General features: G+C 42.7%; 2 protein-coding genes and 1 pseudogene across 5 annotated transcripts in view; 2 read left to right on the forward strand and 1 right to left on the reverse strand.

Annotated features, from left to right (window-relative positions):
* The first annotated feature begins 113 nt into the window (after positions 1 to 113).
* On the forward strand, positions 114 to 22,243 carry LOC128928156 (p21-activated protein kinase-interacting protein 1). The gene is given in 11 exon segments (XM_078368459.1): positions 114 to 194; positions 197 to 237; positions 2,445 to 2,607; positions 6,941 to 7,061; positions 7,136 to 7,210; positions 7,993 to 8,045; positions 9,845 to 9,990; positions 10,082 to 10,179; positions 13,162 to 13,261; positions 13,990 to 14,113; positions 14,254 to 22,243. Coding segments are annotated over 11 exon segments (1,176 nt in total). The 5' UTR covers positions 114 to 154; the 3' UTR covers positions 14,469 to 22,243.
* Positions 15,499 to 24,918, reverse strand: LOC128931878 (uncharacterized; annotated as a pseudogene). Its single transcript, XR_013534984.1, has 3 exons — positions 24,880 to 24,918; positions 23,896 to 24,793; positions 15,499 to 16,242 (listed from the first exon to the last, which is right to left on the reverse strand). The product of XR_013534984.1 is annotated as an uncharacterized LOC128931878 (transcript).
* The window catches only part of LOC108587750 (serpin B6), a 39,063-nt gene continuing 35,084 nt past the window's right edge, over positions 23,973 to 27,951 (forward strand). For 2 of the 3 annotated variants that reach the window (XM_078368451.1, XM_054253772.2), the window contains exon 1: positions 23,973 to 27,840. The gene's annotated coding sequence lies outside the window, so the exon portion shown is untranslated. The remainder of the gene's footprint in view (positions 27,841 to 27,951) is intronic. The other variant, XM_035295112.3, reaches the window with a different exon arrangement.

The raw sequence follows: 27,951 nt of genomic DNA on the forward strand, positions 1-27,951 counted from the left end.
TGATCCACCCGCCTCGGCCTCCCAAAGTGCTGGGATTACAGGCTTGAGCCACCGCGCCCGGCCCATTTTTTTTTTTTTTTTTTTTTTTTTTGACATCCGGTTCAGTCACCTCCAGATTGAGCCGGGCTGGCGGAAGAGGCAAGTGCTTTGCTGAATGGAGCTGGTCGCGGGTTGCTACGAGCAGGTCCTCTTGGGGTAACCGTACACCCGAAGTCCGAGGCGTGCGGCGACCGCGAGGTGAGATACCGCGTACCCGGAGACAGACGGAGGCGGGGCCGGGAAGGCTGGGTTTGGTTCCTACACAGCAGAGGTAAACATTTGAGCGCCTGCTGTTCACTGTCAGATCTCTGGATGAATTGATGAATCAAACCTAAGAGACTTAAGGGAAAAGCTAACCTTTTAAAACACAGAGTGGATATTTTATCACAATTAGACAATATCTGCCTGTTACAGTAGACAAAACGGCCACGGGACACAGAGGAAACGGCATTTCTGCATAGGGATAAATGAGTCGTAGAGGGTGGATTTAAGGGTAGATAGATCCCATAAGTTGACTGTATTCAAAATTTAATGAAAAAAGATCTCGCTCTTTCTCTGAATTTCTGTCCTAGAATTTTACAAATTATTAGAGCTAGATTAGGAGAAATCACTTATAGATAAAGGATACCAGTTCGTTATTGGTTGGGAACTTATTTGTGAGCTGGGCAGTGGAGTTGCAAAGATGCTGGAGGTATGGATCTTGCCTTAGAGACATTCCCTCCATAAGGGTTGGAGGACTGAGGAGATACATAGATGGAGAGAAATTACAGCAGAATGAATAGAAAGCTTTAGTAAATTGCCAGTAGTCAAATAGGTAGGTAGGACTGTACTCACAGCTAGAAATCCTACTTTCTAACATCTAGCTCAGTTTTATTCTTGAAGCAATTCTCAGTGTTTTCCAGAAACCTGTTTTATTGAGTACAGTACTTTATGAAGTCAAGGTGTCAATCTTGAATTACCTAGATAATTTGGGAGTATGTCACTCGACCTGTTGCTTTTGTTTATTTTGTTTCCTACTCCAGTTATTTGCTTTTGGTCTTTGGCTGAAAAGTGATGTGTTTTGAATAGTCAAAGATGGATACTATTGAGTGTTTTCTTTCCAGTGAAATTACTTAACTATGTTTCAGACACACAATAGGCCTCATAGCAATCCTGAGGCAGATACAGTTCTCATTTTTGCAGATGAGGAACCAAAATGTTCTTCCTAAATAGGTTAAGCCACTGCTGTAGGCCATACAGCTAATAATTGGCAGAGCTGACCCAAAATGTCAGGAGCCCCCCAAGGGTCTCTGACATTTGAGGCTCTTAACATTCCCCTATGCTGCTCCTAAATCTAAGTGATAGCCTAGATAAACCCACATTGTGTGAATTTGAAAAGGTTATTATTTGATGTAAGCCCATAGCAGCCCCTCAAGAATGCTTGATTCAAAGGAGACCTCCTTGGTCTTAATTGATGGAAGGAGTATCTGTTGCTGTAATTATGCAGGTCCTGATTTGCAGTAACACGTGTTCAAAGAAGTTTGATGGGTGTTTTCTGTTTTCGGTTTGTTTCTCAAATACTTTTTGATGCAGTTCCTTCAGTTTAAGGAGTGTGTGTGTGTGTGTGTGTGTGTGTGTTTGTGTATTTTGCTGTCATACTTCACATTCATCCAGACTTCCTAATCCTATTGTCACATGGCAATAAGCATACAGGTGCTGAGATTTCATTATTGGTGATTCTCAGGGACTTATGTTGGTGCTCATGGAAGCATACCTTTACTCTGTTGGTTTTTCTTTGTAAGACTTGTTGTCGGGTGTGGTGGCTCATGCCTGTAATCCCAGCACTTTGGGAGGCTGAGGCAGGTGGATCACTTGAGGCCAGGAGTTTGAAACCAGCCTGGCCAACATGGCAAAACCCTGCGTCTACTAAAAATACAAAAATTAGCTGGGTGTGGTGACAGGCACCTGTAATCCCAGCTACTAGAGAATCTGAGACATGAGAATCGCTTGAACCTGGGAGGCAGATGTTGCGGTGAGCTGAGATCACGCCGCTGCACTCCAGCCTGGGTGACAGAGCAAGATTCCATCTCAAAAAAAAAACCGAAGATTTGTGTAGAATCTAAAAGTCTTCTCTCGTCCAGTCTCCATTACTGCGTTCTAGAGTGGTGATACCCAGTGTTGCCTTCCCATCCCCTTGCTTTACCTTCCTGATGAAGTCTCAAGTCCTTTGTGTTAAACTACATGTGATTTTTTAGTTTTACATGTCGTTTTTCCATTTGTAGGATCCATAATTTTCATGAATTGCAGAACGATTTATCTTTTCAGTAACCGATAAATGGTTCCATGATTCATAAAAACTACCAGTGGATAGTTGGTAAAACTGTGGGGTGACTGTGGCATTAATTGTGTGTTTTCATCTTCAGCAGCAATGGACTCCTGTGGCTGACTTCACTCACCATGCTCACACTGCCTCCTTGTCAGCAGTAGCTGTCAATAGTCATTTTGTGGTCACTGGGAGCAAAGATGAAACAATTCACATTTACGACATGAAAAAGAAGATAGAGCATGAGGCTCTAGTGCATCACAGTGGTAAGAAAATTGAATCTTAAGTTGAGCAATTTGCTGTATCTATTTTATAGCAGATTCTACAGTAGAAGATAGAGGAATTTTTAAAAAATGGTTTCTTAGCTTGGCGCAGTGGCTCACACCTGTAATCCCAGCACTTTGGGAAGCTGAGGCAGGTGGATCACCTGAGGTCAGGAGCTTAAGACCAGACCCTTCTCCACTAAAATACAAAAAAATTAGCCAGGTGTGGTGGCACCTACCTGTGGTCCCAGCTACTTGGGAAGCTGAGGCAGGGGAATCATTTGAACCCGGGAGGCAGAGGTTGCAGTAAGCTGAGATTGTGCCACTGCCCTCCAACCTGGGCAACAGAGTGAGACTCCATCTCGGGGGGAAGAAAGTGGTTTGCTCTGGGTTGTCTCACAGTTCGTATTGGAAGACAGAAAGGAGGAACTCAGGGAGTAAGGGAGTCAGAGTGAGGTTTCACTGAAACCTTCCTTAAAATGAATCTGAATTTTTTTTTTCTCTTCTCATCTGTATTATTTTAAAAGAGAAATGTCAGTTGTTAGGCAGATAAAGTTTGCAAGGAGGGCGAAAGGACATTGCAGGCAGAGCCGGCAGTATGAGGAGCACAAGTAGTAGTATCACAGCAATATCTCACTTTATTGAGGGCATGTTGTGTATCCCTCAGTGTGCCAAGAAAGTAGTTTTATCTTTAGTTCGTGGAAGAGAACACCTAGTTTCAAAGATGTTACTTGACTTGCCCAAGGTCTCAAAACAGTGGAACTAGAACTTGAACCTAGGTCTAAAGCCCATGCTTTTGACCGCTGGTGTGCATGAGGAGCTGAAGCTGTTCCGGATTGTGAGAAGGTTAAATAGAAGTATGAGGCGCTACAGAAGTAGATCCCAGAGACCTTGAGAGAAGGCAGGTAGAGGCTGAATGGGAGGGAGGGAGCAAGCAAGCTAATGAGTGATGTGGGCTTGAGGAAAGTACTGCCAGTCTGCTATGGGAGGGCTGCTAACTGAGAACCCAAACAGAAGGAATGATGAGGGCCTGCCCCATTGGAATTGGCAGGTATGGATCGAGCAACATCAGTTTGCAAGGTTTTCTGAGTTTCTTCAGTAGTAAGCCCCAGACATTTCCCTAGAGAGAGGAAGGTTACCTTGGTGTGTGCAGTAGGAGGATTAAGTTACAAGCGAATTAAGAATTTTGGTGAAGGAGTAGATTAGGTTGTCAGCATGGAGAAAATGTGTTGTCAAGGGCCTGGAGATCTCTGAAATACAAAAGCAGACGGAGTGTGAGTGCAGGAAGGCGTGAAAGGGATGGGAAGATGTGAGCTTGTGGTCAGCAAATAGGTTCCCAGAGGTCAAGATTTCTAACGTGGAACAGCTCTACGTGGTAATGATGCCCAGGCTGTGGTGGTGGGGACTGAAATACAGAGGAGGCAAAGATCACTGGAGTTGAAGTCAGGGAGTAGTAATTCACACCTTGTTGAGTTTTCCACACTGGTGGTCAAGGTACCAGGGATAGTGGCAGAATCAAGGAAGAGAAAGACTGAACAGGTAAATTTTTTTCTTCAGTACCAAACATCGTTTGCTGTTTTTATTGCATTTTCCTAGGAGACAGAGAATGAGGAGTAACTTAGCTAAGAAAGTTGGTTTTCTGCAAAGGCAGATAAAATAGGTGCCTTTTTTCCTATCCAATCTTTCTTGTATTTCAGAGGATCCACAGCAGGCACTGGTTTCCAGCAGTAAATATGCAGCCATCAACGGCTTCCTTCTATGACATGTTCTCTTAGTTTATTCAGACTGCTAGAACCAAATACCTTAGACTGAATCATTTCTGTATAATGGAAATGTATTTCTCACAGTGCCAGAGGCCGGGAAGTCTCAGATTAAAGCACCCGCAGATCTTCATGTCTGCTAAGGACTGGCTGCTGCTGCTGTGTCTTCATATAGTAGAAGGGCAGCAGCGCCCTGTACAATTCTGTAAGGTCCAGCTCGAGAGTTGGAGCCAGTTTAAAAAAAGCAAACAAACAAACAAAAAAAAGTTGTTGTTGTTTTTTTTTTAATAAGGGGTCTTGCTTGTTGCCCAGGCTGAAATGCAGTGGAGTGATCTCAGCTCACTGCAACTTCCACCTCCTGGGTTTAAGTGATTCTCCTGCCTCAGCCTCCCTAGTAGCTTGGATTACAGGCGCCCACCACCATGCCCAGCTAATTTTTGTATTTTTAGTAGAGACGGGGTTTTACCATATTGGCCAGGCTGGTCTTGAACTCCTGATCTCAAGTTGTCTGCCCACCTCGGCCTCCCAAAGGGCTGAGATTACAGGCGTGAGCCACCTCGCCTGGCCAAAAAAAAAAACTTTTATAAGGTCAATAATCTTGCTCATGAGTCTCCTCACTTAAAGGTCCCACCTCTTAAACTATCGCTTTGGCAACCAAGTTTCAGCAGATGATTTTGGGGGACACGTTCACACCATGGCAGACTGTCCATAATGCTTTAACAGCGGTCTCACCCTTCATTGGCTGTGCTTTGAGTGTTTTGAGTATACATTCTTTTTTTCTCTTTTTCCCATACCCACTTCATACAAAGAAGCCTTCTCTCTCAGGTTTGGAAGAAATAAGTTAAATTCGATCTGCCCATACCCGTTAGTACAAGAGTTCAACAATAAGAAAAGGAATGACACAGAAGGAGTTTAGACTTTGCGGGGGGGTGAATGAAATAGGGTTCTTGGTTTCCTCCATTCCTTGTATAAATCCTTTTTTTTCTTGTCTTTTTAAAAATTCTTTTCTTTTTTTTCCTTCAACCCTTATTTTAAGTTCAGGGGTACACATGCAGGATGTGCAGGTTTATTACATAAGTAAACGTGCCTTAGTGGTTTGCGGCACAGATCCCATCCCCTAGGCATCAAGCCAGGCATCCTTTAGCTGTTCTAATGCTCTCTCTCCCCCAACCCTTCCCCTCCCACAGGCCCCAGTGTGTGTTGTTCTCCCTGTGTGTCCATGTGTTCTCATGATTCAGCTCCCATTTATAAGTGAGAACATGTGGTATTTGGTCTTTCTTTTTTTTTTCTTTTTGTTTTCTTTTCTTTTCTTTCTTTTTTGAGAGGGAGTTTAGCTCCGTCACCCCAGCTGGAGTGCAGTGACAGGATCTCAGCTCACTGCAACCTCCACTTCCCAAGTTGAAGTGATTTTTGTGCCTCAGCCTCCTAAGTAGCTGAGACTATAAGCACACACCACCACGTCCAGCTAATCTTTGTATTTTCAGTAGAGATGGGGTTTTGCCATGTTGGCCAGGCTGATCTTGAACCCCTGACCTCACGTGATCTGCCCGAATTGGCCTCCCAAAGTGCTGGGATTACAGGCATGAGCCACCACACCCGGCCAGTGTTTGGTTTTCTCTTCCTGCATTAGTTTGCTGAGGATAATGGCTTCAAACTTCACCCACATCCCTGCAGAGCACATGGTCACATTCCTTTGTATGGCTGCATAAATCCTATTTTTCTCAGAGTTGGTAATAGATAAACTTTTTTCTAGGTTAGCAGATATAGGAGAGTAAACTTTCCAAAGTGAGAAATAGGATAATAAGGAGAGGAAAATATGGACAAATGAATGAGAAGTGTTTAGTAATGGATCAAAACAGGTCAGAGTGATAATGACTTGATCATGGCTGCTTGGGTGGCTGGTTCACGCTTTAGAAAGTGGAAGTCATGTGGCAGTACTCCTGGTTTGTTCCCCGGATTAGCTTGTTAGCCAGTTAGTTTTGTTTACTTCTGCTTAAATTATCCTAGCCAGCCATTTCCTAAATTTGTAATTTGAAGAGGTAAAGCAAGGATGTGAACTGATTCATTGAAAAATGTATCTAAACTGCAGGTACTCTGCTGAAAATATTTGCATAGATTTTAGCAGTTGTACATATAAGAAAAAATTTAAGGTGTATTTTAGTAATATTAAGACATCGAGGCCAGGCACGGTGGCTCACGCCTGTAATTCCAGCACTTTGGGAGGCTGAGGTGGGCAGGTCGCTTGGGTCCAGGAGTTCAAGAGTAGCCGGGACAACATGGTGAAACTCTGTACCTACAAAAAATACAAAAGTTAGCTAGGTGTATTGGTGTGAACCTGTAGTCCCAGCTACTTAGAAGGCTGAGGTGGGAAGATCACTTGAACCTAGGAAGCAGAGGCTGCAGTGGGCTAAGACTGTGCCATAACACTCCAGCCTGGGTAACAGAGTAAAACGCTGCCTCAAGAGAAAACAAAAAAGGCATTGAGTGTTCTAGTTAGCATAGCATAGCCTTCAAACCAGAAATGGAGTTTGCATTTAAAATGAATATTATTTTTGCCGGTTTTGGTTTTTCCACAGGCACAATAACTTGCCTGAAATTCTATGGCAACAGGCATTTGATCAGTGGAGCAGAAGATGGACTTATCTGTATCTGGGATGCCAAGAAATGGGAATGCCTGAAGTCAGTTAAAGCTCACAAGTGAGTTGGGCTCTTCCCTTTGGCATTCTCCATGTGCCAGTCAAGTCGGGGACTAACTGTTAGTTTCATTTTAGAGGACATGTGACTTTCCTTTCTATTCACCCATCTGGCAAGTTGGCCCTGTCGGTTGGTACAGATAAGACATTAACGTAAGTCATTAATGCTCGAGAGCATTTTTCTAAGGTGTATCTTTTACTACAGCTCTCCACCATTTAAAAACACTGAAACAGGCAGGGCATTTCACAGTATATTTAAATGGTGGAGAGCTGTAGGAAAACATGGTGGCTCATGTCTATAATCTCAGTGCTTAGGGAGGCTGAGGCGAGTGGATCACAATGTCAGGAGTTCAAGACCAGCCTGGCCAGTATGGTAAAATCCCGTCTCTACTAAAAAAGAAATTAGCCAGGCATGGTGGCAGCACCTATAATCCCAGCTATTCGGGAAGCTGAGGCAGAGAATTGCTTGAACCCGGGAGGCGGAGGTTGCAGTGAGCCAAGCACACCACTGCATTCCAGCCTGCTCAACACAGCGAGGCTCCATCTCAAAAAAAAAAAAAAAAAAAATACCGTGAAACAAGGGAAAGGTCAAAAGCTAGTGAACCTTTTCATAATGGTAGGATAAAGATGATAAGCTCTGTACTCAAGCATGTAATTTTGCTCCAGTCATCATAGCTGTGAAGTGAAGATTTTTAGGAAGGGAAGCCTTTGGAAAATACAATGGTTACGATGTGTTAAAGGGATATGGGAATGAAGCAAGCCTTAATCCTGCCTGATAATATTTCAGGATGTTGCTGTAAGGAAGATAGCAGGTCTTTTAAATAGCCAATATTTAGTAAAATTGTCACTTCAGTAAGTCGTCATTATACTTGTTCTTTTACGCTTAGTAAAAGTTAGTTGGTGGTCACACCATAAGTGAGCTTCCTGTTTCGCAGAACGTGGAATCTTGTAGAAGGAAGATCAGCATTCATAAAAAATATAAAACAAAGTGATTATTGTAATTTTTTTTTAAGATGGAGTTTCGCTCTTGTTACCCAGGCTGGAGTGCAATGGTGCGATCTCAGCTCATCGCAACCTCCACCTCCTGGGTTCAGGCAATTCTCCTGCCTCAGCCTCCTGAGTAGCTGGGATTACAGGCACGCGCCACCATGCCCAGCTAATTTTTTGTATTTTTAGTAAAGACGGGGTTTCACCATGTTGACCAGGATGGTCTCTATCTCTTGATCTCGTGATCCACCCGCCTTGGCCTCCCAAAGTGCTGGGATTACAGGCTTGAGCCACCGTGCCCGGCCTAAAGTGAGTATTTTTGTTTGAAATACAGGTTGAGCATTCCTAATCTGGAAATCTGAAATCCCTCAAAATCTGAAACTTTTTGAACACTGGTGTGATGCCTCAAGTAGAAAATTCAACACGCAGGCCAGGCGCGGTGGCTCATGCCTATAATCGCAGCACTTCAGGAGGCTGCGGCAGGTGAATCACCTAAGGTCAGGAGTTCAAGACCAGTCTGGCCAATGTGATAAAACCCCATCTCTTCTAAAAATACAAAAATTAGCCAGGTTGGGTGGCGGACACCTGTAATCCCAGCTACTTGGGAGGCTGAGGCAGGAGAATCACTCGAACCTGGGAGGCAGAGGTTACAGTGAGCCGAGATTGGCCATTGCACTCCAGCCTGGGTGACAAGAGCAAAATGCCATCTCAAAAAAAGAAAAAGAAAATTCAAAACCTAACCTCATGATGGATCACAGTCAAAACTTTGTTTCATGCCCAAAATTATTTAAAATATTGTGTAGAGTTACCTTCAGGCTAGGTATATATAAAACATAGATGACTTTCATTTTTAGACTTGAAACATGAGTTTCACGGGTTGTATCCTTGAGATATTTTGCTGTTTAAATGCAGATATTCCAAAATCCAAAACAGTTCTGGTCTCAAGCATTTTGGATAAGGGATACTCAATCAGTATATTTTAGAGTGACTTAATGGACTATGCATATAGATAGATACACATTCTTACATGTGTGCATGTTACACATTTATTTCCCTGCATGGTGGTGGTTACCTCTGAGTAAATGCTTTGGGTTACTTTATTTTCCCATTTTAGGTCTAGATTCTTGTGGCTTTGCCACCTGCCTTTGATTTTTATTATATTTTATTTTATTTTTGAGATAGAGTCTTGCTCTGTCACCCAGGCTGAAGTGCAGTGGCACAATCTCAGCTCACTCCAGCCTCTGCCTCCTGGGTTCAAGTGATTCTCCTGCCTCAGCCTCCCAAGTAGCTGGGATTACAGGTGCATGCCACCATGCTTGGCTAATTTTTTGTAGTTTTTGTAGAGATGAGGTTTCACCATCTGGTCTCAAACTCCTGGCCTTAAGTGATCCACCCACCTTGGCCTCCCAAAATGCTGGGATTACAGGTGTGAGCCACTGCACTTGGCCCACTGTTGACTTTTTGAACCTAGATTATTTTCTAAAAAGTTGAACTTGCAAAATGTGTTATGAAGAGCAAATGGCATCATGGATTTGAAAATGCACATTATAAATATTTGCTATTTTTTATTACTATGATCATTTTATGTTTTATTTATAAAATAATAAATAGGCCAGGCATGGTCTTTTTTATAGGCTCATGCCTATAATCCCAGCACTTTGGGAGGCTGAGGTGGGTAGATTACGAGGTCAGGAGATCTAGACCATCTTGGCCAACATGGTGAAACCCCGTTTCTACTAAAAAAAATTAAAAAATTAAAAATTTAAATAAAAAATAAACTTTATTTTTTTTCACTTACAGATGCTCACCTAGTGGAATGGTCCCCAAGAGAAGAGCAATATGTAGTTATCATACAGAATAAAATAGACATCTATCAGCTTGACACTGCATCCATTAGTGGCACCATCACAAATGAAAAGAGAATTTCTGCTGTTAAATTTCTTTCAGTAAGTAATCAGAAATCAGTGACCGAAGTTTGTGGTGATGGTTGGAACTGTTGCTGACATTCTGCATATTATTATTTTTCCTCTCTCCTAGGAGTCTGTCCTTGCAGTGGCTGGAGATGAAGAAGTTATAAGGTTTTTTGACTGTGATTCGATAGTGTGCCTCTGTGAATTTAAAGGTCATGAAAACAGGTAATTTTACCAATCTCAGGTGTATATGTTGAGTCTTAATAAATGCAGTAGTTTCTTAAACCAGGGTATATGTTTTTATTAACTGCAGAAATAATCAGACATACCTACGTGGACAGTATATGGTATCTGGAGTCTAATAAAATGGTGGAAAATGTTATCTTCGTGGCCTTTAATAATGCAAAAGTAGGCTGGGCATGGTGACTCATGTCTGTAATCCCAGCACTTTGGGAGGCCAAGGTGGGTGGATCATGAAGTCAAAAGATTGAGACCATCCTGGCCAACATGGTGAAACCCCATCTTTACTAAAAATACAAAAATTAGCTGGGCGTGGTAGTGTGCGCCTGTAGTCCCAGCTACTCGGGAAAGCTGAGGCAGGAGAATCGCTTGAACCCAGGAGGCAAAGGTTGCAGCGAGCCAAGATCACACCACTGCACTCCAGCCTGGCTACGGTGCAAGATTCCCTCTCAGAAAAAAAAAAAAAAGCAAAATTGGTGAAGTTGTTTTTTGGGACTAGTCATTTGCACAAGATAGTTTTTTAAATGTCTGTTAGATTTGGAGCCTGAAATCAAACATATTTGAACAAACAAAAGACTAAACAGTCTTGAGCTTTGTTCCCAACTACTTTTGTCCTTTTATGTAATTCCCCTTGCCTCCTTCTTCTCCCTTTACAAGTGATTTTTTTCCCCCTGCAGGAGAAGTGAACTGTTATTGAGTTCCAGTCTTTATTACCTTTTAATGCTTACTCTATTTCTAGGGGGTAGATAATCTCAAAGTAAGCAGTTAAGTGGCTTGGCTAAGATTACCCCACTCTTAGGTAAAGCAGCTGAGAGCTGAACCCAGTTTTATCTGACTCTTAGATCCTGCTTTTTCCAGGAATTTTGAAAAAGGTGATCTAATGTACAGAGTTATATTTTGATGTATTTCATTTGCATGCTCTATGTCTCAAATGAATCTTATTTATTAAACAGTGGTTAAGTTTTAAGAGATCCGTACTTAGAGTACTGCAGTTACTAAAATAAAGGCCTTCTTTCCCTATATTGGGGAGTAAACATTCTTCAAGGTCACCCATTCCAGGTGTACTAGTAACACTTAAGATATTTGGCCATTCATTCAGTCAACAAGTGTTTATTGATCATCATTATGAAATACTACACGAGGTATTTAATAATGAACAGAAAAGACAAGAGCTTGTGCTCTCATGGCTCTTCTGTTGTAGCGAAGCAATAGATTATAAAGTAAGCAGATCATTATGACAGAATGGAAATAGAAAAGTAGAGTGATTAAGGAATAAGCCTAATTGGTTTAGATAGGATGATGAGGGAAGGAGATATGAGACCGTAAGAATGAGAAAGGAGCTAGTTTTAAAAATAGAGAGTAGGACCGGGCACCATGGCTCACACCTTTAATCCCAGCACTTTGGGAGGCCGAGGGAGGTGGATCACCTGAGGTTGTGGGTTCAAGACCAGCCTGACCAATATGGAGAAAACCCCATTTCTACTAAAAATACAAAATTAGCTGGGCGTGGTGGCACATGCCTGTAATCTTGGCTTCTTGGGAGGCTGAGGCAAGAGAATTGCTTGAACCTGGGAGGTGGAGGTTGCAATGAGCTGAGATCACACCACTGCACTACAGCCTGGGCAACAGAACGAGACTCCACCTCAAAAAAAAAGGGAAGAGAGAGCCATAGGTGCCAAGACCCTGAGGGAGAACAGAGCTTGGTGTATTTTAGGAGCAGATAGAAGACCTTTGTGACTAGGTGAGAGTGAGCAAGGAAAGGGTGGTGGAAGCCAAATGGTGCCTATAATCATATTTTTTCTTCCTATGGAAAAATTTAAAAACATTTAGACTGGTTTATGATACTAACTTTTTTTTTTTATGGTACCAACTTTTAAAATTAATTAATTTATTTTAATAGAGATGGGGTATCACCATGTTAACCAGGCTGGTTTCGAACTCCTGACCTCAGGTGATCCACCTATCTCCGCCTCCCAAAGTGCTGGGATTACAGGTGTGAGCCACCGTGCCCGGCCTTATGGTACTAACATTTTAAGACTTGCCACCAGCTTTAGCAACTGTCACTGTGTGACCAGTCTTGCTTCATCTATATGCCCAGCCACTTCCTCTCCCATGTTATTTTAAAGTAGACCCCAGTTTTGTAGAGTTTTTGGAAGTTACATGATTTTACATTTTTAAGGGGCAAAATAGAAGCAGAAAGGCCAGTGAGCCTATGTCTGTGATCCAGAAGAAAAGTGATGGCAGCTTAGACTATCAATGGTGGCACTGGAGTGGAGAGAAATGGGTGTGTGGGAGAGGCCTTGATTCATCGTTTCTGTTGTCTTTTCTCTCCTTACTGAACTTGGAATTTCTTGAGATGAAGGGCTTTGTTTTACTCATCTTTAGTTCCCTTGTAATAACCTGATTATTTATAGTTATCTATTGTCTTTTCAACTTTTCCTTCAGATATGGTGGGCAGTTGATTTTATCTTGTATTTTGGGCCTGAGTATGATTCACTAATGGAATGTGAAGCTTAGTTATATATATATTTTTTTGAGATGGAGTTTCGCTTTTGTTACCTAGGCTGGAGTGCAATGGCGTGATCTCGGCTCACTGCAACCCCCGCTTCCTGGGTTCAAGCAGTTCTCCTGCCTCAGCCTCCCAAGCAGCTGGGATTACAGGCACGCGCCACCATGCCCAGCTAATTTTTTGTATTTTTAGTAGAGACGGGGTTTCACCATGTTGACCAGTATGGTCTCGATCGCTTGACCTCGTGATCCACCCGCCTCAGCCTCCCAAAGTGCTGGGATTACAGGTGTGAGCCACCACGCCCGGCCAGCATAGTTTTATTTTAAGGCACATATTCATTGAGCAGTTTGTAAATACTTGAAGCATTGAGAAAGCACTAGTCTGTGTGTGTAATTTTATAACAATATTAGACTACTTGGAGGAAAAGATCTTTTATGGTGTTAATATTTCTATCCTAGGGTAAAGGCCATGTTCAGTTTTGAAATTCCAGAGCATCATGTTATTGTTACACCATCGAGTGATGGTTTCATCAAAATGTGGAAGCTTACGCAAAATAAGGTCAGTGCCTTACCACAATCTAAATACACTTTAATACAAGTCTTGCTCTTAAGTGAGGTAGAATTTTTTTAAGGGTCATAAGACATAGATCTTTAAGTAAACTTTTTCAATCTCCTTCAGGCATGATTGATATTAATGGTTTTAAAGTTAGGGTTCCCAAGGAGCTGCCTTGAAGGTTGTTATTTCTGAGTCTGAGCTGGCCGGATCCCAGAACTCTTACTGCTCTTTTTAGTCAGAGAAGCTCTACTTTCCTTTCTTGTATATTGGAGTTCTCTGGAAGCTCTTAGGTTAAAATGCTGCCATTGCTAAAAACAATTTGGAAGCTCCTGATCAGTTACGGAATTAACAAACCATTTGAACCAGACAGTTTGGAAAACTAAATTCCCTCCTGTAGTCTTCTTACAGTCTCTCTTGGTTTATTCTTTGTTCTCTCATAAACACATTCTATGAATGTGGTTTGTTGAGTGTTTCTTTTTCCAAGGTTCTTTGTTCAGCCCTGGAAGTAAGACCTGATTCTTTTCTTCAGAATTTTTCATTTCTGAATACTTCTCAGAAATTGGCTCTGTGAATAACATAGTCAAACTAACCATGAGTGAAGATGATATATTGCTTCTGAATTCATACTTTATACTCAAGAAAATGGAGGAAGTTTTAAATTAAGGTAACTTGATTATGGAAAAAGAAATTATTGAAAATTCATATTATGAATGTTTGTTTCTTCTATTTAGAAAGTTTGCCCATCTTTACTCTGTGACGTAAACACTAACGCCAGGCTGGCATGTCTTGGAATGTGGTTAGACACGGTGCCAGACACAAAAGCAAGCCCTCCTCCAGCTGCAGATCCTTCTCCTGGTAATTGAATTTGATTGTTTCGAATCTCTTAAATTGTAGAAGTGGAGGAAATCTAGATAATTTCACTTTATTGGCAGCCTGTGTTTATTTCATTCAAGGGGGAAAAACAGGCTTTAAAGGCACTGTCTTTTGTGTTTTAGTAAGTAAAAAACAGTCCAAAATCGGCAAAAAGGAGCCTGGTGACACAGTGCACAAAGAAGAAAAGCAGTCAAAACCTAACACAAAGAAATGCGGTTTAACTGGTGACAGTAAGAAAGCAACACAAGAAAGTAGCCTGGTATCAACCAAGAAGAGCAAAAGGGTAGACGTGTTGGAAAAGAGGAGGAAAAAGAAGAAAATAAAAACAATGCAGTGAATCCCAGGTGTCTCCTAAAAGAACCCTTGTAGGAGATTCCATCTACATGGAATCAAATCAGACGTACCTTAATTTTATTTTTTCTTCTGAGTAAAAGCAAGGAATTTCTTCCTTTGAAGAAAATATACATATTAAAAAGCCACTTTTAGGGTGTTTTTTTTTTTTTTAAACAGTGGTAAAATTACTTTTGGCAGACAGTGTTTTTTGAATTATGTATCATGTTGATATATAATATGTTAATGTGTCATGTAATTTTTACTTGTACAAAGCAAATAAAGATCTTTCTCAAAACATAATATAAACTAATATAAAATACTGAACACATTCTTTATCAGATTTGGCTAAAGGAGTCATTATTCAACATTTTCTCCTAAAAGGGGAAGAATTTAAGAACTGTCTTTGGGCTCTTCAAATGATAAGTAGTAATTTTAATGCAAATTGTGTTTATTTTGGTAACAAGGTATAGAAAGATTTTCATACCAAAAATTAAGATAAAGATTATGTATATATAAGATACATATGTATGAAACAAACATATGCTTAAGTTTAGGACCACATATGTGAGATCACAGAGAGATTGGCAGACTTCTTTAAACTACTCTTTTCCAAGCAGTAGATACACAAGATAATTTAAGGACAGAAAAATGACCTTTCTAATTTTTATTTTATTATTTTCGAGGCATCAGAAAAATTCACTTAGCTGATCTTCTCATAAAATTAGTCTTAAATCCAGCCTGTTGATTAATATGTTTCATCTCTTCTTACCTGGAAAATTATTTTTTTCAGTTACTAGATGTTTTGAAAAGATGCATTTTGGCTGGGCATGGCGTTTCACACATATAGTCCCAGCATTTCAGGAGGCTGAGGCAGGCTGATAGCTTGAGTCAAGGAGTTTGAGACCAGCATGGGCAACATAGGGAGACCCTGTCTCTCCCAAAAACTTAACTGGGAGCTACATGCACCTGTAGTCACAGCTACGCAAGAGATGGAGGTGAGAAGAATAGCTTGAGCCCAGGATGTGGAAGTCATGTTGAGCTGAGACTGTGTCACTGTACTACAGCTTGGGCAAAAGAGCCAGACCCTGTCTTAAAAAAAAAAAGACACATTACTGGGGATCCATAGGTTTGTATGAACTGGGCAGATATTAGATACCTGAGACCATTAGGAGAAACTTCTGATGAGGCAGCATAAGATATCTAACAGGCACTGGAATTGCCACTCCACCCGAATAAATTATCTAGGAAATGAACCAAATTGTGTGTCTTAATATCAGTCGACTCCTCTTTGTTAGCTTATTTCAGGCCTGTTAAACATAAATATAGATCATTGCCTTGTTTTTCTCAATTCAACTTAAATTTTGAGATTATTGTAGATTCCCATACACTTGTAAGAAATAATACCGAGATTTCACCCGGTTTTCCCAATGATAACATCTGGCAAAACTAGGACAATATCACAACTAAGCCAAGCTATAATAGAAATGATAGTAACCAATATATAGAACATTTCTATCACAATGAACCTATCTGTTGTCCTTATAAGCCATACTTTCCTCTTGTGCTCGTATAGCTACACCCACCTTTGTAACCTCTGGCACCAGTGATGTGTTCTCCATCTCTATAATTTTGCCAAAATTATAATGGGATTATACTTTCTTTTGGGATTGGCTTTTTTCACTCACCATAACCTCTGGGCATTGATCCAGACTGTTGCATCAGTAGTCCTGTTTTTAGTGCTGAGTGAGATGTCAATATAGATATACCATAGTAAACACCTGTGAAGGGACATCAGGAATGTTTCCTGTTAGGTATCTAAATAAAGCTGCTGTAAACATTTGTGTACAGGTTTTTATGTGAACCATAGTCTTTATTTCTCTTGGATAAATGCCCAGGAACTCCAAAGTTTTCCAGCATAGCTGTATGATTTCACATTTCTACCAGTAATGTTTGAGTGATCCAGTTTCTCTGCGTCGTTTCCAGCACTTAATGTTACTCTTAGCCATTCTGGTAAGAGTGTAGTGATATTTTACTGTGGTTGTAACTTAGAATTGCTCTGATAGCTAATGATGTTAATCATCTTTCCATGTGCTTATTTGCCATCTGTGTATCATAATTGGTGAAATGTCTTTTGTCCATGTTCAAATTACATATTTTATTTTTTTTTTTGCTGTTGTATTTCAAGAGTTTTTTCTGAGATGGAGTCTCGCTCTGTCATCCAGGCTGGAGTGTAGTGGTACAATCTTGGCTCACTGCAACCTCCACCTCCCAGGTTCAAGCAATTCTCATGCCTCAGCCTCTCAAGTAGCTAGGATTGCAGGTATGTGCCACCACACCCAGCTCATTGGAGTTTTAGTAGAGGTGGGCCAGCCATGTTGGCCACGGTGACTTCAAGTGATCTGTGTATCTCAGCCTCCCAAAGTGCTGGGAGTACAGACCTGAGCCACCACGCCCAACGGAGAGTTTGTTATATATTGTGGAAATATTTGTAGAAAAATACTTTTGCCTAATCTGTAGCTTGTATTTTATCCTAACGGTCTTTTGCAGAGCTAAAAATTTTTTATTTTGTTGAAATTCAGTTCATCAATTTTTCCTTTCATGGATCACACTTTTAGTGTTAAGCCCAAGAAACCTTTGTCTAGCAAAGGTTTATCTCTTTGTCCTCAAGAAGTTCTATGTTTTCAAAAGGTTTTGTAGAGTTTTACATTTAGTATGTGTTTAGTAGATGTTTAATTTGAAGTTTATTTTCTTGCCTGTGGACATCAACTTGCTCTAGCCCCTTGTTGAAAAGACTGCCCTTCCTCTATTGAAATGCATTTGCATCTTTGCCAGAATTCAACTGAGCGTATTAGTGTGGGTCTGTTACTGGGCTCTCCATTTTGTTATGTTGATCTGTGTTGATCTTTTTGCCAGCACCACACAGTCTTAATTACTGCAGCTATATAATAAGCTTTGAATTTAAGTAGAATGATACTCCCCCGTTTCCCTCCTGCCTTTCCATATAAAATTTAGGATAGTTCTATCCTTCTCGCCAAAAAAAAAAAAAAAATATTTACAGTCATGTCACGTAATGACAGGGATACATTCTGAGAAATGCCTCATTAGATGATCTCATTTTATGTGAACATCATAGGGTGTACTGACACAAACCTAGACGATAGAGCCTGCTAACACACCTAGGCCATATGGTACAGTCATAGTCTTAAGTGACCACCGTTGTATATGCCATCCGTTGTTGACCAAAATGTCATTATACTGCAACCTCTGCCTCCCAGATTCACGAGATCCCCCTGCCTCAGCCTCCCTAGTAACTTGGATTACAGATGCACACCACCACACCTGGCTAATTTTTGTCTTTCTAGTTCTATTTATTTTGAGATGGAGTCTCCCTGTCACCCAAGCTGGAGTGCAGTGATGTCATCTTGGCTCACTGTAACCTCTGCCTCCTGGGTTCAAACAATTCTCCTGCCTCAGCCTCCTGAGTAGCTGGGATTACAGGTGCCCACCACCACACCCGACTAATTTTTGAATTTTTTTTTTTTTTTTTTTTTTTGGTAAAGACAGGATTTTACCATGTTGGTCATGCTGGCCTCAAACTCCTGGCCTGTTTTTCTGTGCACATTGTCTAATTTTCCATATGTCCTTGACAATTAATGATTTTAAATTCCTATGGCTCTACTAGTGTGTAGGAAATGTTTTCAACTGTATAATAGGACTTGTGAAAATGGAGAGAATGGTAAATGTAAGACGGAGTGTAGACACTAAAATCTTAGACTCAAACGCTTATAACACATGACCTTCTTCTAAGGAGTGTAGGTTCCTGTCTTAGTCTGTTTTGTGTTGCTATAAAGGAATACCTAAGGCTGAGTAATTTATAAAGAAAAAGGTTTATTTGGCTAATGATTCTGAATGGTTGGAAAGTTCAGGTTGGGCATCTGCATCTGGTGAGGGTCTCAGCCTGCTTCTACTCATGGTGGAAGGCGAGGGAGAACTCGAGTGTGCAGAGATTACATGGCAAGAGGGTTAGCAAGAGACTGAGGAGGGAGGTCCAGGATTGTTTCTAACAATCAGCTCTGGAAGAAGTCACTCACCCCTGAGGGAGGGCATACATCTATTCATAAGGATCTGGCCATGAAACCTAAACACCTCCCATTAAGCCTCACTCCAACATTGGTGATCAAATTTCACCAGACTTGGTGGTGCTCACCAAGCTACTCCGAAGGCTGAGGTGGGAGGATCGCTTGAGCACAGGAGTTCAAACTATAGTGAGCCATGATCACACCACAGCACTCCAGCCTGGGTAACAGAGCAAGGCCCTATCTCTATTAAAGGAAAAAAAAGAAAGAAGAAAAAAAAAGGCCGGGCGCAGTGGCTCATGCCTATAATCCCAGCACTTTGGGAGGCCGAGGCAGGTGGATCACGAGGTCAAGAGATGGAGACCATCCTGGTCAACAAGGTGAAACGCCGTCTCTACTAAAAATAGAAAAATTAGCTGCACATGGTGGCATGTGCCTGTAGTCCCAGCTACTCGGGAGGCTGAGGCAGGAAAATTGCTTGAACCCAGGAGGCCGAGGTTGCAGTGAGCCGAGATCGCGCCATTGCACTCCAGTCTGGGTAACAACAGCGAAACTCCATCTCAAAAAAAGAAAAAGATGAAACAAATTTCAACTTAAGGTTTGGAAAGGATAAACATCTAAATCAGAGTAGTTCCTGACCTGAAGCTATTGTCATATATTATTGATGTATATCATTTAGAAATATGTCATTAACAACCAATACGGCTGGGCATGGTGGCTCACGCCTATAATCCAAACACTTTGGAAGCCAAGGCAGGCGGATCACCTGAGGTCGGGAGTTCAAGACCAGCCTGACCAACATGGTGAAACCCCATCTTAAGAAAAAGAAAAACTAAAACAAAAAACCAACCAATACATGGGTCTAGAAAACTCAACCCAAAAGTGGCTAAAGGAAGTGCTTTGAAACCAACATGGCAAGAAAAAAAAAATCAAACTTACTGGTTTTCTTAGTAAATAAGTCTTAAATAATGCACTATAGAGATCCTGTCTTATTGATACAGCTAGTGAGAATAAAAAGTTTTATCACATAAATAAATTTTGTCTTTTTTTTTTTTTTTTTGAGACAGGGTGTTGCTCTGTCGCCCAGGCTAGAGTGCAATGGCGCAATCTTGACTCATCACAACTTCCACCCGCTGGGTTCGAGTGATTCTCCTCCCTCAGCCTCCCAAGTAGCTGGGACTACAGGCATGCACCACCATGCCTGGCTAATTTTTGTATTTTTAATAGAGACAGGGTTTCACCATATTGGCCAGGCTGGTCTCAAACTCTTGACCTCGTGATCCTTCTGCCTCAGCCTCCCAAAGTGCTGGGAATTATAGGCATGAGCCATTGAGCCCAGCCAATTTTGTCTTAATATGAGTATTATTTATATATATATTTTTACATTTCAAAAACACTATGTCATTCAATTGAATGACTTATAATTATTGAGTTACCTGGTCATTGTATTATCATTGTCAGTTATTATATTTCACATGCATTACTTAGTAAAGAAAAATCTTTAGCAAGGCCTGCTTTCTCAGGCATATTGATATAATGTGCAGTTAACAGGATAGACAAGTTTCTCCAGAATGTTGTGTTTGTTCAGAAATTACCACTGTAAAATGAAATCCTCCTGGTATGCGATTCTGAAAATAGGTGGATAGAAATGGAAAACTGAAACTCAAATGAGTCTGGAGTTAATAGTAATGTAACAATGTTGGGATCTCAGTTTCCACAAACGTATCTATTTTACTCTAAGATCTTCAAGATGCTGAGCACCCTACACTGATTAGGAGACACAGGATAGAAATAGTTTATTACCGTCTGGGTGCAGTGGCTCACGCTTGTAGTCCCAGCACTTTCAGAGGCTAAGGCAGGTGGATCACCTGAGATCAGGAGTTAGAGACCAGACTGACCAACATGATGAAACCCCGTCTCTACTAGACATGCAAAATTAGCTGGATGTGGTGGCACATGCCTGTAATCCCAGCTACTTGGGAGGCTGAGGCTGGGGAATGGCTTGACCCCAGGAGGCAGAAGTTGCAGTGAACCGAGATCGTGCCATTGCACTCCAGCCTGAGCAACAAGAGTGAAACTCTGTCAAAAAAAAAAAAAAAGAAAGAAAAGGAACAGTTTATTACTTACAGGTTTGGGATACATGGCACGCTTGGAGGCCAGATTCATGGAAATAGTGCAGAACAAGAGAGGGAGGGAGTCATGAGCCAACAACTTTATTGGGTCCAGGGTGTTATCCAAACAGGTTTCCCAACCAGACATGAATTCGAGGAGGCCGCCCACAGACTTAGTGGTGGTCCCTGCAGCATATCTGCACATTCTGTGTAGGGTGTGAGGGTCAGTGTGGCCAGCAGGTTGTATATAGCTGTGCCGCAGGGAAGTGGTCAACAGGAGGTAGTTGTATAAGGCAGATATCTGGATCCACCACATAAAGGAACTGGGAGAAGGTGGAGAACTGGCAACTTTGTCCAGGGTGATTGAGCCTTGATTTTGGTATGGGAAAGTCCAATGAATATTCAAAATGGATGTGGAGGCAACCCCGAACATTATAAGAATTCACAACACTACCATGGTAATTTGTTACCATTAGAGGAAACTGGGCTAGGGGTATATGGTAACTTATCCAACTTCTCTGTGAATCTAAAGTTATTACAAAGTAAAAAAAAAATGGTATTAAAATAACTTATTTTAAATAGAAGTTTAGTGACACTAAAATCCCTGCTTTAAAATATCTTGTGAGCTAGCAGAGTACATTTCTAACTTATATGTTATGTATGCTGTTAACTATGAGAAGATATTCTTAATAATACCACGATCTCCCTTAAAATCATGTTTTTCTAATTTCTTTTAAAAATACTAATACAAAACTGCTTATTGTAATCTCATCAGCTGTTATTCTAATTTTAGACTGAATTATTCTAAGTTGCTTTTCCAGATTCATCTAATAAAAGAAAAATGGGCTCTGACGTGAACAGTGTATAAATTAGTACAAGAAAGTCTCTTTTCTGGATCAAATCTTGGTCCTGTAGTTTAGGATTTTGTGTATTTATGTATTTAACTTATTTTGAGACAGGGTCTTGCTCTGTTGCCCAGGCTGGAGGGCAGTGGCGCTATATCTTGGCTCACCGCAACTTCATTCCTGGATCAAGTACTTCTGGTACCTCCACTTCCTGAGTAGTGGACAGGTGCATGTCCCACACCCAGCTAAATGGTTTTTTGTTTGTTTGTTTGTTTGTTTGTTTGTATTTTTAGAAGACAGGGTTTCATTATGTTGGCCAGGCTGGTCTCCAACTCCTGGCCTCAAGTAATCCCCCAGCCTCAGCCTCCCAAAGTGCTGGGGTGGTTAACAGCCACCATGCCCAGCCTCGTTTAGAATTAAAGAATGGTTCTATGCCTTAGCTAAAGATAGAAAATTGCCATAATTATTTTATTACAATTTATGTAATTATTTTATGTCTTTAACAAATATTTTGCCTCTGTCACATCTCACATTTAATGGAAAAAATAAAACCCTTATGTTTGTGTTCTAACAATTTAAAAGTTGTATATCATGGTGAAGTCAAAAGGGAAGCAAATAACAAGTGAATTGGGATCATGGAAACCTAACCAGAGTAAAGGAAGCCCAGCCCAACACCATCTTGGAGGCTGACCAGTTAGAAGGTCTTAAACATAATATATTTTAAACAAACAATAAAAGAAGTAAAGATTAACCTAGAAGCCTCAGATCATTAAGATTCAGTCAGGCAGGCATTCCTTTAAAAAAAATAGAAATTCCATTTGGCCCAGCAATCCCATTACTGGGTATATACCCAAAGGATTATAAATTGTTCTATTATAAAGACACATGCACACATATGTTCATTGTGGCACTGTTTACAATAGCAAAGACCTGGAACCAACCCAGATCCCCATTGATGACAGACTGGTCAAGGAAAATGTGGCACATATACACCATGGAATACTATGCAGCCATAAAAAATGATGAGTTCCTGTCCTTTGCAGGGACATGGATGAATCTGGAAACCATCATTCTCAGCAAACTGACACAAGAACAGAAAATCAAACATTGCATGTTCTCACTCATAGGCAGGTGTTGAACAATGAGAACACATGGGCACGGGGAGGACACACGGGTCTGTTGGGGGGGCTAGGGGAGGGACAGCTAGGGGAGGGGAGGTTGGGGAGAGATAACATGGGAAGAAATGTCAGATATAGGTGATGGGGGGGTGGGGATGGAGGCGGCAAACCACATTGCCATGTATGTATCTATGCAACAAATCCTGCATGATCTGCACATGTACCCCAGAACCTAAAGTACAATTAAAAAAAAGTGTTTACTGAATACCTTCTCTGCGTCAGTCACTATTTGGGGTATAAAGGACTCACTTCTCAACAAAAACAAACCCTGATCCCCTGGTCTCCTGGAGTCATGGAGCTTACACACTAGTGGGAAAAACAGACTCAAATTGAGAACTAGTGCAAATAATGAGAAATTGTCATCTTGAAGCCGTGTGTGTGTGTGTGAAACTTTTTTAAATAAAGAAGCTTTAAGTGGGGGATCGATTTCTTCCCGCCCCTCTGCACCCAGCCTAGGCAGCGGTGTGCGCCTAGGTGCCCTGGGCGGAGCCCGCAGCCCACGGTCGGCGCCGCACTACTCCCTTTTGGCAGTTTCTTTCCTGTGTATACAGCCTTTCCAAATGTATACAGCCTGTCTTTTTGAAAGGGTCCCCGTAGATGATAATCATGCTCTGTTAACCTCATTTGTCAGGGAAAAATAAAACTATTTTATTTTTAAATAAATAAAAGTGTCAGAAGGAGTCTCGGTGCCTGCTCGTTTTGTTGTTTGTTAGCATAACTTCCTTTACAGATAGTATGGTTTCATTTTTGTAAAAATGCTGCATAAATGTAGCTAAGTCTGTTACCCATTGCACTGCCTGCGTGACTTCTTTAGACACCCCCCCCCCCGACCTTGCTTTTGTTGCCCAATGCGATAGCATAGGTAACAGAGCTACATTCCTCCTCGGCTTTAACTCTGCTTATTTTCAGGAAACATAATGCCTGTGTTCAGAAGTTCCTTCTTAGGAAGAAACCAGCTGAAGCTGGCGAAATCCAAGATGGCACCCCTCAAGAATCTCCAGCTTCATTATCATCCCATTTTCATGCTAAGTGACTCCCACCAGCGCCACGATAATTGACAGTCACCATGACAACGACTGGAAGAGACCAAGAAGGGACAGAAAAAAAGGGGTTCCTTGATTCCAGGAAAATCTCCGTCCTTTCCCAAGAAAAGCATAAATATTCCTGCATCTGCTCTTAATGCCCATCTCCTTCATTGAAGAAAGTTAGTCTGCAGCTTACCAGCTCTCAGAAGCTGAGCTGATTTCAGATCTTGCGATTCCGTAGCCGTTGAATGAAGCCTGCACTGCTTGACACTTACTTTCGGTTTCGTGGATTGGCCTCGCCACACAGCAGGAAAGAACCCCTTTTGGGACAACCAGGACTCCCGGTAATATTTCCATATATACACACCTTAATGTATGTAAGGACGTCGGGGGAGAAAGGAGAAGTATAATCCATTTCCTACTTTCTGTAATTCTGGATTGCTTGAGCTCATTACAAGGACACATGTTATATTTACAATGTTTTTAAACTGAAGTGTATGTATTATAGAACAGCCCTCTGGGCTGAGCTTGGATTTCGTGGAGAGGCTTACAGTTGTAGAATTAAAAACAACATCGAAACATTCTGTTGCAAGAAGCCCTGAGAGCCTTCTCGCCCCAGCCCGGTCTCCCGCGGGCCCCAGCCTCATCCCCCAGGGCCCCACCCTGAGAGCTCCCGCGCCCCAGCCGCGTTCCCCTGGACCCCTCCCAGGGGTGGCGAGCCGGGTCTCGCAAGCGCTCCGCTGCCAGAGAGCAGTAGGGCGCCAACCGTGGGCTTTTTGCCCGGCAGAGGGCACCCAGGCGCACTCGGCTACAACGGGCTGCGCGCAGAGGGGCGGGCTCTTGCCAGGCAGCAGATGCTTCGTGCACAGCTGGGAGGAAGGAACGCCCCCGGGAGTGGACGGCGGCCGAGGGACCCTGGAACAGTCCACCCTGGCGGAGTCCCCCTCCGCGGCTCCCGCAGCCCCCTCATCCCTGGAGGACCGGGGACAGGGGTTGGCCCGGAGTCCCCTACTCCACGCAGGAAGTAGCTTCTTGGCAGGACCGGCCGTGCCTGTTACGTTCAGCAGCCTCGAGCCGCTTTTTTCTGGGTGTACCTCAGCTCACATACCCGATGCAAGCCCTTCCGGGCATCCGTGCCTTGCTCTCGGTGACTCATCCCACACTGTGCCTTGCGACACACCCCGTCGCTTTCTTTGGCCATCCGGGAGCGCGGCGCCATCTCCCTCGAGCCCCTCCCCTACAGTGCTCTGTGCTGCGGTCGCACGTTCTTCTCCCTCCAACTCCGGGCTAGGAGGCACGGGGAGAGCTCCCTGGCTCTTGGCCCTTCCCAGGCCACCAGGAGACAGCAGCCTCCGCCTTCATTTCCCCTGGTCATTTCAGACCCATGTATGGAAGATTTTAGCATCTGACTCAGCTTCCCCAACATCCATCCCTCCACTGGCATCCACTCACCGCTTTGGAGCTTTCAGTGTCCTGGAGAGGACTGACCAATCTGACCCATCAGCTCCTACCCAGTCCAATTTGAAGGCCACTGCCGCTCAACCATGGCCACCCACACCTGCCCCACCTGGAGTCCCAAACTACTCAGCTCCTTCTCTAAAACTCTCCCCTCCTTTGTTTGCTGTTAATAACTCTCGGCCAGGCCCGTGGCTCAGGCCTGTAATCTCAGCACTTTGGGAGGGCAAGGTGGGCAGATAACAAGGTTAGGAGTTTCAGACCAGCCTGACCAACACGGTGAAACTCCATCTCTACTAAAAATACAAACTGTAGTGTGGTGGCATGTGACTGTAACCTCAGCTACTTGGGAGGCTGAGGCAGGAGAATTGCTTGAACCTGGGAGTCAGAGGATGCAGCGAGCCACTGCACTCCAGCCTGGGCAACAGAGTGAGACCCTGTCTCAAAAATAAATAAATAAATAAAGATCTCTCTTCCCTGGTTCTTTGCACACCTCTCTGACCTCTCCTTGTCTTCTTCTGGTTCTTTTTTCTCTACTCTCCATTATGCACTGGGCTTCCTGAGGTCCCTGCTCTCCCTGCAAAACCTCACCACACCCATGACTTCAGCTATATACATTTCACCTCATGTTAACACCTGATGCCTAAACCTCTCTCCCAAGCCCTCCACACCATGCCAAAAAGGGAATTCATTTTCCCTTCTAAATCTGCTCTGTTTTCTGTTTTCCCAATCTTGTTTATTGTCACAGCCATTCTCCTGCTGGTCCAAGTTAGTGAGCGTCATGCTAGACTCCTCCTTCCTTACCTACCCATCCACTAATCCCCAAGCCCTGTCTATCCTCTTTTTTTTTTTTTTGACAGTCTCCCTCTGTCTCCCAGCTGGTGTGTGCAATGGCACTATCTTGGCTCACTGCAACCACTGCCTCCCACGTTCAAGCAATTCTCCTGCCTCAGCCTCCTGAGTAGTTGGGATTACAGGTGGGTGCTACCATGCCTGGCTAATTTTTGTATTTTTAGTAGAGATGGGGTTTCACTATGTTGGTCAGGCTGGTCTTGAACTCCTGACCTCGTGATCTGCTGCCTTGGCCTCCCAAAGTGCTGTGATTACAGAGGTAAGCCACCACACCCATCCATCTATCCTCCTTTTTAAACAGCTCTGCTCTCCGTCCCCATTTTCCCTGACAGCTCACCCTCATCCTATTTGTCCACATTGCTGCAGAGTAATCTTTCCCATACACTAGGAGTTTCCAACCCCCAGGGCACAGACTGAACTCCTTCATAGCCAGTTAGGAACCAGGCCACACAGCAGCAGATGAGCTGCTAGTGGTCAGCTAGTAAAGTTTTATCTGTATTTGCAGCAGCTCCTCATTGCTTGCGTTATGCCAGAGCTCCGCCTCCTATCAGATCAGGCAGCATTAGATTCTCATGGAGCACAAACCCTATTGTGAACTGCACACTCAAGGGATCTAGGCTGCACACTCCTTATGACAATTTAATGCCTGATGATCTGTCATTTCCTCACCCCCATATAGGGACCATATAGTTGCAGGAAAACAAGTCAGGGCTCCTACTGAAAACAAGTGCACAATAAATGTAATGTGCTTCAATCATCCCGAAACCATCCTCCCCACGTCCATGGAAAAATAGTCTTCCACAAAACCCATCCCTGGTGCCAAAAAGGTTGGTACCACTGCCACACATAACTCTGATGATGGGACCACGAAGCTCAGAATCCTGCAGAGGCTCTCCCCTGCCTATAAGATGAAATAAAACTTATGGGTGTGACTAACCCGCAAGTGTCCAGTCTAAACTCTCTCATACTTAATTACATAGTAAGCTATATTTTGGCCCATTTCCCAGTCTCTTAGGTTGGAATATGCTCCTCCTGTGTGTCACCTGGCCAGCTCATGCTCTTTCTCATTCTCACCTCAAGTGTTAGGGACTCTGTGACACCTTTTTTCATTCTCCCAGTCAGACTGATTGTTGCTACATTTTCTTAGCCCTTATCCTTTTATCCTTAGCACCATTAGAGCACATATCACATCATACTTCATTTGTTTGCACACCTGTCTATCTTGAGCCCAGGGACAGTGTCACCTGTCTTCATGTCACCAGTCCCTAGTGTAGCTCCCAGCCCATAGTGAATGCACAATAAAAGTTTGTGGAATGAGGCTGGGCACGGTGCCTCACTCCCATAATCCCTGCACTTGGGGAGGCCGAGGCAGGCGGATCATGAGGTCAGGAGTTCTAGACTAGCCTGACCAACATGGGGAAACCCCGTCTTTACTAAAAATACAAAAATTAGCCAGGTGTAGTGGGGCGCACCTGTAATCCCGTCTACTCAGGAGGCTGAGGTGGGAGAATCACTTGAACCCAGGAGCCGGAGTTTGCAGTGAGCCGAGACTTCGCCCCTGCACTCCAGCCTGGGCGACAGAGGGAGACTTGGAGACTTCCTCTTAAAATGACTCACTCACTAACTGTGGAGTAACTGTGGTGTGACTAATTAAAAATTAATTAACAATTAGTCACACCACAGTTAGTGAGTGAGTCATTGTTACTTCCTCAAGGCTGGGTATTTCGCATAATAAAGCTATTAAAGCTGATAAGCAAAGATCAACTTACTGGAAGAACGGCACTGTCAGTGATCTGAAGAACTTCGCCCTCAGGTTGCTAGGATAACAGAATGGGTAAGAACTCCCCGCTGTTCTTGGGCAGATCTTACATTGCTTTTGGAAATGGCAATAGCCTTGGGAAAGAAAGGAGCTTGTGTATGGAGGGAATGGTTAGGTGGGAGGAGT

Source organism: Callithrix jacchus, chromosome 4 (assembly GCF_049354715.1).
Source record: "Callithrix jacchus isolate 240 chromosome 4, calJac240_pri, whole genome shotgun sequence".
In the NCBI taxonomy this organism is placed as follows: Eukaryota; Metazoa; Chordata; class Mammalia; order Primates; family Cebidae; genus Callithrix; species Callithrix jacchus.